The 12,115-nt window shown below is 36.7% G+C and overlaps 1 protein-coding gene across 10 annotated transcripts in view; it reads left to right on the forward strand.

Annotated features, from left to right (window-relative positions):
- LOC114666049 (girdin-like) overlaps positions 1-12,115 on the forward strand; it is a 207,154-nt gene that overhangs the window by 98,004 nt on the left and 97,035 nt on the right. For all 10 annotated transcript variants that reach the window (XM_051919663.1, XM_028820752.2, XM_028820762.2 and 7 more), the window contains exon 8: positions 11,593-11,762. In XM_051919663.1, the coding sequence (XP_051775623.1) occupies positions 11,593-11,762 (170 nt within the window). The remainder of the gene's footprint in view (positions 1-11,592; positions 11,763-12,115) is intronic.

Genomic DNA, 12,115 nt, shown 5'->3' on the forward strand with positions numbered 1-12,115 from the left:
TGATTTGACCTTTTTACTCACCACTTGAAATTAACCCTCACTTTCTTGGAAGATTAAATAACGCGGCTTTAAAAGGTATGTGTGTGTCAGTTTAAGAAATAAAAAATACAAATCCTGTTGTGATTTACCTCATTTCGTATTCAGTTCAGCTCAGTTCAATGTTTTTAATGAACATTTCCATATGGCCAACATACTATAAAGTAATTACAGATAAAAAGAATGAAATACAGCAAACATAAATTGAAAGGTTAAACATAAAAAGTAAAAGAACAAGTAATATACACAAAGGTATAAATATTTGTAGGAAAAATAATAAAATGGATTCCTTGTTTCCCTATGCCTTCACTGAAAGTGTAGAGAACCTCAGTAGTTTTTCAGTGGTTAGTATTAACTAGTAAAGTGCGATGGGCCTGCAAATGCTCTAAGTATGTTTTAGTCCTGACAGAGGCCTTTTTTTTTTTAGGACAGAAAATGCATAACCCTTCACCAGATGTTCTGCATTTCCACTACACGCCAGTAGATGGTGTCTTACAGATACCTATGGATGCAAACTTAGAAACATGTCCAGATTTTGTTTCTTTTAATCTTCATTGGGTAGCCTTTTGTGTTAACAGTATGGGCTAACACATACTGTATGAGTAGACTAAAGGAGAAGAAAGTCGATGGAGGTTTAAATGTGATCAAATGTGACAAGACTTAGTCACTTAATGTATAGTGAATTGGCAGCTACCAGTGGTTGAGGCATTATGCTGCTGCTGGCTCTTCATAACTGAATAAGCTGTGCAGCCACATTCCATTTTTAAAAGTAATAAAAGTGATTGTTCACTTTGTGACATAAGTGTCAAGACTGGCCAAGCATTTGGGACAATGAGAAACGTTTAAGTGGAACAGGATTACAGAATACCATTGATGAAGGTAATGAGAATTGGTTTGAAAGCTTTATCAAAGTTGTAGTGACTTAGTATTTCAGTTCCAGTGCAAAGAACCTACTTAACTGATGCACTAAAAGTTTTCTAAAAAGATATATCTGCCCGTAAACCAAAGTGTGTGCTGAAGAGAAAAAATTGGATGCTATAATAATAGGAATAAGGAGTTTCATAGTGAACCGTGGTGCATTCAGAGTTAATGATATAGCATTCAATGAAATGGTCACAATTAAACACAGTGCTGTAGTAATTTATAGCGTTCTGAATAATTCATGGCATTCATGGGATACATCAAGAGGTGGGCTGGATCAGTGTTGAAGTAAGATCAGACACATACAGAAGACTTTGATCACCTGCTGTATGTCATATGAGATGCTACATAGTACTGATGATGAGAACAACAACTACTATAGTATTCAGAAGCACAGCTACATTCTAAAATGTAAGCTTTATTTAGGGAGGTTATCTCTAAATTAAAGAAATTAAAAAAATAAACCTCAAGACATTTATGATATTAGCTCTTGCTCAACCTTTTCTTTTAGGACTTTCCATGAAATGTAATTTTTGTTACTCTAATACACATTTCATCTCATTCACAATCTCGCTTGATCCAGCTGAGGGTCACGGTTTGGTGGAACCTGTCCTTGAAGCACTTTGCAAAAGGCATGAAACAGTCCTGGACAGGCTACAAGTCCATCACAGTGCACTCTCGCACACACCCACTGACATAAGAACTGCAATATAATAAAGTATCACATTTCCATTTTCCATTTAAAGTCCAAAATGAGCAGTAGATACAAATGTATTTAGGTGCTTGCCCTTAATCAAAGGTTTTAAAGTACATTTTTGAAGGTGATATGATGGTAAAACCATAACTTGTTAGATTGATCAGTCACTTACTTAAGAAAAAGAGTCTGCTCCATTCTTTCTTTCCGTTCCTTTACTAGACCAGTCCAGCTTATCACTGATGTAGACCCCCAAGTACGTGTAGGAGTGTACCCACCTCCACATTCACTACCTAAAACCAGGCATAGAGGATCTTTTGTGCTGTGAAACTCTATAACCACTTCCTTGGTTTTTCTGATGTTAAGGTGCAGACCGTTCCTTTGCACCAGGCAACAAAGTTCTCCACCTGACTCCTATCCTCTGTCTCACCACCCCCTTGTGAATAGCAACATCATGTAATTATATAACACTTTCCAGTATAAAATTGATGGTGCTTTACAAATGGTAGTTAAGTGGAAGCAAAGAAAAACAAAAATCAAATAAGCAGTTATAAAAAGGGTCCGATGGTCAATAGGGAAGGAAACAAAAAACTCCACTGGAGAATATGCCATATTAATGCAGAATCATCTGAGAGTTTCTGCAAGTGACCTGACCTGGTGTGTTACTTATAGGAAGAGGTGTACAGAGTGAGGAAAAAAGGAGACAGGACTGTACCTTGTGGTGCTCCAGTGTTGCTCACATCCACATCCACATCAGAGGCACAGTTCTTGAGTCTCTCAAACTACCATGTAATGGACAATTACCTCTTACCTGGGATGTTAGCTTAGGGGAAAAATTAATTTCTTTTTATTAAATAAACTGTTGTTCTAAATACTTCAAACTATAAATAAATCTGGGTGGAAAAATACAAGCATGTAAATACCATGTCCTTGCTAAGTTATGCTAAAATATTAGGTAAAGACTTGAATTATCCTCTGAAAAAATTCTACGAAAAAAATTCAGTAGTTACCATGGTCTCCTAGTACAGGGAATGGAGCCCGTGCCGTAAGAGATCAAGACAGCTGTTTGAAGTAGAGTGCGTATATTTGTTTGAGCTGAAAAATAGTCGCATGTTTTAGGCTATTAAATTCCCTGGTTGCTAAAGCTGAATTTTGAACATAATTTAATACATCATTTCTTAGAAGTTATACATATTTTCACAGGCATACAATTGGTTAATTGCTCTTTTAATGTGCTTTGTTTTTGACACAAGAGTGAATGAAGTGTGCCAATTGACAGACTTGACTGTTCAATGCTCTTATTGTTGGATCCCTGCTTTGCCTTTGACTTTTCTAAGGCTTTAAGAATCGCCCATTCTGAAGCGAATGAAATGTGGCGGCGTGTGAAAGGTTGACTGATGGCACATTATGACTGACAAAGATAAAAGGAGAATCTTTGGTGAGTTTTGAAAATGGAAACTGCTGCGCTGTTTGAGCTCATGAGGGCTAAGTTTTTTTTTTTTTTTTTAATCTCTGTGTTAAATGGGATCTGCCTGTTGCTGCACCTGCTTGAGGATAACTGAGAATGAGAAAGACAGAAAATTAGGGTTCTTTTAGCTTGTGTGTAGTAAGTTAAATTACTGTATTTTATATTTAAGTGGAAGAGTGTACCATTAAATAATGTGTGCTTGCTAACTTCCCTGTTTATTTCATGATAAGTGTTATCCTCTGGTTATGTGTTCTTATGATGGTCATAGTTTCATTCTTTTCAAGTTCGTTTTCTAACCAGAATGAATGCTTGATGACAACAACCAAGTTTACGCAAAAGTATAGCTTTAAACAATACAATTGGAGAAGGAACTGTTAATTGTGCTTTGCTTTAGGTTTATGGTTAATCGGATAATCCTGATCAGGACTCTTTTGTACTGGGATGATTTACAGGCCTAATCTTTCATCCTTCTAATTGCATCCTGCTAAGAGCTGGGTCATATGAAGTATGCTTTTTTATTTGCCAAACATATGTTATGACAGATTTAAGTATGAGCAAATGAGGTCCGTCGATGGGGTGGTGTTTAAAAAAAAAAAACAAAAAAAAAAGGCTATTGAATTAAGGTGCAGACCACCTGGCACCACTGTAGCATTCACTTCCCCTTGGCATTTTTTTTTTATGAAGTCTTTATTGACACACTCCCTTATTTACTAAACTAACGTGAGTGCTGATTCAAATGAATGAACATGACTGTGGGCAAAACAGCAGTAGTTAAGGAAGCCTTTCACAGAATATTCTGAAGTAAAGCGTCATGTATTTTGTTCATGAAAGTGGAATGATTATTTATACAAAATCTGATATCTGTGAATAATCGAAAATACTTTACTCTATACATAACAATCATGAAATAAGCAGTATATTTAACCATATATAATTGAGTAGACATAACAACAACACATGATACGAATTTTAAAATGTGTTTTTGGTGTTATTCTATCAGTTGTTTGATTTATCATAATGGGTTTTGGTTCTTTGAGTTTTAGAAGTCTTGTTTTTTTGAGCAGTTTCTCTGATTTAATCAAACAATTTTTTTGTTTTTCTAATGCTGTATTTATGTGCAGTCAGACAGATGAGGAATAAAGAGTTTGAGTGGAAAATTTTTTGCGAATGCCTTACAAAGTCAGAACTCAAAATTAGACAATTCAGAGAAAATGATGCTACCTGAATTCTCCAAGTTGTGACACAACTCTAACCTTTCACCTCAGTCAATTATATAGCATAACAAATTAACCTGGTCAGACGGAAAAGGCAATTTTGTGATTGAGTTGCATTTGGGGTAATGGAATGCACCTTTAGTATATCTAGTTTGCTATTTATTATTTTATTTATTTATTTTAGTTTCTAACCAGAAACTCAACAGAACAAAGTGGTAAAGTGAAACATCTTAAGTCTGCACTCCGACAACTTAAAGAGCACAGGAGTGCGCATTAGCCATTATTAAAAATCATAATATTGACATTCAGACTTGCTTATCCGGTTGAAGGTGATGGGGGCTGCCTATTCCAACAACAATGGGCACAAGACAGAAGCCAACCCTAGATGGAGCTCCAGTCCCACACATGGACCGTTCATCTGCACTTACTTACATGAGGCCATTTCAGAGTTGCAAATTAGCCTAACCAGAAATCACAAGGAGGTAAGTCAGGTGAATAGGCAGGATGATTTAATTGGGTAATCGTTTTTTTGGTCAGAAAGTCTCTCACAGTGAGCGCAGTGTGACTTGACGCATTGTCGTGATGAGTGATCCACTTGTCAGGCCACAATTCGGGTCTTTTTCTTCTAACAGAATCTCTTAATCTCTTCAGTATCTCTAAATAGCATTGTTGGTTGATTGCTTGTCCCAGCTCAATAAATTATTGGTGGACTATTCCCTTTTGATCAAATAAACACATTAGCATGGTGTTAAACTGTGAGCGCGACATGCGTATTTTTGTAGGGCACAATAAACTTGGGGATTTCCATTGTATACTCTGTCACATCTTCTCACCCATCTTTGAAACTCTTACGGCACTCAAACACACTTGACTTTTTCATAGCATCTTCACCATATACCACTTGCAACAGTTGTAACGTTTCAGTAGCGCATTTGCCGATTTTCAAACAAAATTTAATGATATGTTGCTGTAAATTTCAATCACCCATTTTTATGCCAAAGTGTACATGCAGATATCTATTACCTTCCCAATAACTAACAAGTGGCTCTAACTGCTTGCAATTTATGCACGGACTAGTTCAAATATGTTCAAACACGAATACTTATGTGATATCAATACAATTACATCACGGGTAATATATATATTATATTATATACTAGCAAAATACCCGTGCTTTGCAGCGGAGAAGTAGTGTGTTAAAGAGGTTATGTAAACATATATATACATATACATATATATATACATATCTACATATATACATATCTATATATACATATACATATATATATACATATATATATATATATATATACACATAACATATATATATATATATATATATACACATAACATATATATATATATATATATATATATATACACATACATATACACACATACATACACACACACATATACATATACACATACATACACATACATATACATATATACACACACACACACACATACATACATACATACACATATATATACACATACAGACACATATATATACATATTTACATATCTAAATATATATATACATATCTACATTTTTTTAAATATAGTAGGAGTATTTCCTAGTCTAAGAACAACAAAACAAGTTCGGTGACTAAGTGCGTTGTAACACGGGCTGTGATTGTTACATGGGAGGGAGACGACAAATCACAGCTTCCCGCTTTCTAATTGGGCCTGTGATTGGTGCTTTGACTGATGCCTAGATCCCACAGTATCTCCCCTTAGGAGAGACGTTAGGCAAGTGTAATTGAATAGCGGTACTGCAAGTTTAGTTTCTTTTCAATAAAGTCAGGCGTTAGGTAAGTGTCATTGAATAGCGGCGCATCATTGAATAGCGGCGCTGCAAGTTTAGTTTGCTTTTCAATAAAGTCAGGCGTTAGGCAAGTGTCATTGAATAGCGGCGCTGCAAGTTTAGTTTCTTTTCAATAAAGTCAGGCGCGCTTTGCAGTGGCGAAGTTCTGCTTTTAAATTTTTATTAAGAAGAAAAGAAAACCTTTTTAAACTGAGGGAAAATATACCAATAACAATTTGTTAAGGATCTGTTTTTTTGTGAAGCTGTCTTTACACAGCTTCTCTGCTGTTTTATAAACAAACGCCATATGAGTCCATCTTTTCTGCTTGCTTTGTGGTTCTGTAGTGGTTTATTGTTCGTCTGTTACGATTGTTTTTATAAATGAATGCCATATAAGGCCATCCTTTTTCCTTGCTTTGCCAAGGAAGCAGCCTTTTTATTTAATGCACAGGTTCTCCGTTGTTTCATTTTTCGTTTATTACGATTGTTATAGTTGTCTTTGTATACCACGTTGTCAGTTAAGCACTCCGGTTGGAATATGATCAAGCCGTGGAAGCTTACTGTTGAGAATGCAACGTATAGTTGTACAGGAGAAAAACGGCAATCTTTTGTAGGTCTATGAACTTAATTTATGCCTGTATGTGTCAGTCGCTTCATATTCTTTTCGTACCTTATCAATTGTGTAATGTGTTTTTTGAACAAGTTTGATTCATCGAAGTGATCACTCGTGCTGTGTTCAGTCAGTCACTCGCTCGCTTCTTATTGTTTCGCTGCCTTCTCAATTGTGTAATGAATGTTTTCTTCAGCACTCTTTGTGGCTGTTCCTTGTTTTCAGTTCACGTGATTACGTGGGAGGCGTGATGACGCGTTACGCAACTCCGCCTCCCATGGCCAGCGAGCTGCACTCCATTACAGTATATGGACAAAAAAAAGGTTCCAGTTATGACTGTTACGCTTTGAATTTCGAAATGAAACCTGCCTAACTTTTGTAAGTAAGCTGTAAGGAATGAGCCTGCCAAATTTCAGCCTTCCACCTGCACAGGAAGTTGGAGAATTAGTGATGAGTCAGTCAGTCAGTGAGGGCTTTGCCTTTTATTAGTATAGATAGTCCAAATCTCAAGTGTCCCAAGTCTAGAAAGCATCATAATTTGACTTGAACAGAAATGTAGCCACCTGCCTGTTTTCTTAACTACCTCATTCTACTACCTCAGCACTGCCTTGACCATGATTCAGCGATGAAGTGGTGTGCTTTGTATCATTACTTCTTCTTCCAGAAGTGTTTTATTGCCTTCACTTTTTAACTTTTGTATTATCTGTCTGTGATACTTTGTTTTAGCACTCTTGCAGCGTGGCTTTCTAATTCTGCTTTTGAAGTAAATTGTGATCCCTTTGTCTCTGTTATATGCACAGAGATTGTTGGTGATTTTAGCAATTAATATTTTAGATTGTTTTTTCACAACTTTGATAATATTTTTTCATTAAGGGTAGCACTTTTCCCAGAATAAATTGTCGGCAGTTCCTAACTATGAAAGTGATTTTCCTTATTTTAAGAATTTTCCTAATTTTTGATATACAGTATGCCTGTTTCTTGGATCGGATCACATTCTTACAGTCTATCTGCTGTTCTTTGATGGACGTTCATGTTGTGTTAGACCTATTGACACAAGAAACGGAGGCATCCAAAAGGAAATCAGACTAACTTCATCACCACACATCTACAGTTCTTTAGACAGTGCAACAGGAGAACCAGAAACACATTTTATATTTTGTAGCATTTGTAATTAAAGCCGATCTAAAGAAAACCATTAGTTTAATGTTGATTTTAAAACCATCCCTTATTGTAAATGAGACAACAAAACTTGTTGGGTATATGTTGGAAACCTCTGTGTTAAAAGTGTTGATTACCTTGGAAAAAAAAACTTTGTGTCATTTGGATTTTCAACATCTTATTAATAGTTGACTTTGAAGATCAGGATTCAGTTATTTCCATGTTTTTTGCCGGTACAGTGACAATCCTCATGTCAGAAGTGGCAACTTAACTGACAGCCTTGCTGGTGACAGTTTAATCCCCTAAGCAGGCTCAAAATCTGGTCTGGCTGCTGTCAGATTGGAGTTTGAATATATTTGTTTTCTGTTGATATTTTGGTTTGCTCCTGCTCCCAAAGACGTTCACATCAAGTTCATTAGTAATTGTATGTTAGCCCAATATGTTTGGGCTCTTTGGTGCATTCACTTCCCATCCTGTCTTTGTTTAATGCCAGTAGGTCATGCTTCAGCTTCCACAGACTGAATAAGTAGTTTCAAATAATGTTTGGATGTTTTATTCCCCTACTATTAGACAATTTAGCCGGAATATTTTTTTTATTTACATAGAGACTGTTTATAAAGTTGTAATTACCCATGATAATTCTGAAGTCTTTGAAGTAGCCCATAATAAACTATGCCATGTTCAAGATGGCGTTTCATTCACCAAGTTGCATTTTTAACTGAATTTGTACTACTGATGTCATGCTTAGTTTCAGCAGTTGTGCCATTTATTCTGAAGAGCTCATTTTCTTCTTTGTCCTGGGTATGACATTAATCTGCATCCATCCCTGCATGTAGGCCCTCCAACCTGCAGGGAAAAACTTGGGGATTGGTGGCAGAATTGGCACTCCAGCCACCATAAAAAAAACCTCCCACTGTTCTAATCCATCTGAACTAGTGTGGTGCTGAGGTGTCACCTGTTGCATGGCTACACTCAGGTCCTAATCTGGGATCCTGAGTTGGTTTGTCATGTGATGGGTGCGACAATGCGCTGTATCAACGCCTGTTCCTAACCTCTCTCTCTCTCTCTCTCTCTCTCTCTCTCATATATCTATTAATAAACAGGTGAAACTGAGCTGTACATATTGTGAAATGACACTGCTCTAAATACTGCTGATATTTTGGATATAAAGATCATACTGAATAATATCGTAATAATTCAATTCAAAGTATATGTTTGATCAGTTTCTTTTTTTTTTTTCTTCCTTCAAAGGGCGTGCAAGTAGTGTAAATTTGCAATATGTGTGTTGGCTCAGTATTGAATGGTGTCTCAAAATTTCTCCATTCAAACAGAAGAAGATATTTAGTGAGTCCATATTGTGAGTGTTTTCCTGGAACAAGACTATGACAATATTCATACAGGATAATGCAGGGCTAGGTCCCACAGAAAACATCCTGTCGGTAATGAGAGAAGTCCTGTGTTTGCCAGTGCAAGATCGTAGGGGCCAGTGTGTCTTGTGTGCTACAGAAGTGTAACGGATTGCTGCAGGGACACAGGCCCATCTAAAAGAGATAAGCAGCCTGGGTGGAAGCTTACTGTAGAATCCTCCCCCAAGATTCTATATGACAAGCAACTCATCAGTTGGAAAGGGTGCCTGGTCCTCTGTACAAAGAAAGTAAAGGGCCAGGTAGAGAAAGTCAGAGGTGGGAAGTCCTCCTGCCCATTAGAGGGCACCTAGTTCAGAGAAAAGAATATATTGGACTATGCTGTCTCTCTAACAGAGCACACACCTTACTAAAGTGCAGGGGCCATGTCATGATATTGTGCATAAGCCATGTCTTTTGCTGAAATCTGATTTTTAAAACACAAACTTGGTATGGAAATTGGCTTAAAGTTACAAAAAGTTTTGATCATCTGAATGTCCTATGCAAGCTTTTATGTGAAGGCATTTTACTGACTTCAGAGAACAGGACAATGAAGCAAACAGAAAATCTAATTTTATTGCATATTTTGACGATGCGTCACTCACACGTCCATCCGTTATCTAAACTTGGTTGTGCTAAACCTGTGATGGAACTGGGAACTGTGTGATTTCTACATGATGGTCTGTGTAATGTAGGCTCCAATTCAGCACACAACTCCAGGAGGATGGCTCTAGGACATCTAATTTGTTTAATTATGGCAAAATAAGCACATTCTTATTTTAAAAAGAGTTTCTCTATCTTTTTAAGGACTGGTGACATGCAAGTGAGAGTTGCTTTGGTCAGGACAGATTATAGTAGTCGATGATCCATCCATCTATCCTGTCAAACCCACTTGTCTGTGGCAGGGGACAGATGGATCCTATTCTAGCAAGCAACAGGTGCAGGCAGAAACAACCCCTGGACAGAGTGCCAGCCCTTCGTAGGGTAAAATAAATACAAACACACATTGGGACAGATTTTAGCATCGCTAGCTCACCTAACCTGCCTGTCATTAAACTGTGAAAGGAAACTGAAACAAACCGAAGTGGACCCAATGTGCACCCCGACTGCTCCTTATGTTTCTGTTTCGTTTTCTGTATTCTCTCATGGTTTTAATGTAAAGACATCACTTAGAAACACAACAACATTGATATGGTGATTAGGTCATGAATATTCAAAAAGGGTGTTTTTTTATGCTATACATGGTTACTGATGGGAGGTGACAGTGAGTGGCTAAAAACTTGTGCACACATGCATTACCTTTTAGGTTGATTTAAGATTTATAAAGGAACTTGGAATATGACATGGCTTTTTTTTTTTTTTTGAGGGTACACTAGAATGAAATCTAAGTAAGGTTTTATATTTGAAGTACCAGGTCTTTTGAGGGGGACAAAAGAATCAGTGGTAAAGAAGTACCAGGAGCCACTTTTGAGAGTTCTATCTACTTGTCTTTGTAATAAATTTAAGGCTGTCTTTGACCCAAGAAGTGACTGTAGTGCTTGGCTGAAAGTGATCCTGGGATGACAAATCAAGCTGCCTTGTGGCCAGGATGTTTTAGAGTATGGAATTGAGAACAGGTACTTAAAGGGAGAGTAAAATAGACCAAATTCAAAAGAAAGAGAAAGTGAAAGAAGGAGATGGAGAATACATGACCTGCTACTTGGTAGGTGAGCAGGTAAGCAAGAAGTCCCACTGGAAAGACAGAAACTTGAGACTTCTTTGGATGTGTTTACCGTTTTGTTGGTTATTTTGTACATTCATGTGCTTCCTATGTTCATACCTACATTGCTATTTTTGTTCATAAAGGGGATATTTGGTATTTAGTTTTTGCCTGTGCTACATTATTTTAGGTGTGGACAGCAGCCATGTGAACTTCGTTCAATTAAAGCTTATTTTTCATTAATTGTATGGTTGTTAACAAAGGCTTTGACAAGAACATGTTGTTTGATCCACCAGAATCATTCCATTCCAGTTTAGATGATTCCAAAATGATCCAACTTAATAAATTTGGTATTGTATTTTTTATATTCTTTTTTATTAAATGCTATCTAATCTGCCCTCCTCCTTTTTATTCTAGATGTTTATTTAGTCTGCAGTTTTTATTCTCTTTTAACTCCAATATGAAAGTTTTTTTTTCTTTTTGTTGCATGTAGAAGTACAATTCTAACTCCATCTAACCTCCCTAAAAAGTGAATGTGTGTTTAGTTAATGGTGTTTGTTTGTGTTTTCCATATAGGCGATTGTGGAACTTTCCCAGGAGCGGGAGTGTAGCCATATTCCACCCCTTGTATCATCAGTACCGTCCCCTAATGGATCGCCAAGTATGCGGCGCACCGAAAGCAGACAACATTTATCTGTGGAGCTGGCAGACGCAAAGGCAAAGATAAGAAGGCTTAGACAGGAGCTGTAAGTATACTTATTAGAAGTAAGAAGGGATTTAGGTATCCAGGGGTCTAGTTTGACAGCAGCTATCTCCAGTAACACTAAAATGCATTCAAAAAATTAAACATGTTTCAGGATTTAAAAATCAAACCTTTTGTACATAAAATATAAGACTTTAAAACCAGGAATGATATTATTTCTAGAAGAGAATGTCAGACTGACACATTTATGTTTTGAAGTATAATCAGTTTTATTATAATTTGACTTTTTTAACCAACTTGCTAAGCACATCTTTTTAAAGTAAATTGGGTATTAGATATACAGTTACATTGCAGTCATTGAGTGCTGGAATATTAATGGTATTCATTTATAAGCAC

The sequence above is a fragment of the Erpetoichthys calabaricus genome, chromosome 15, assembly GCF_900747795.2.
Source record: "Erpetoichthys calabaricus chromosome 15, fErpCal1.3, whole genome shotgun sequence".
Taxonomy (NCBI): Eukaryota; Metazoa; Chordata; class Cladistia; order Polypteriformes; family Polypteridae; genus Erpetoichthys; species Erpetoichthys calabaricus.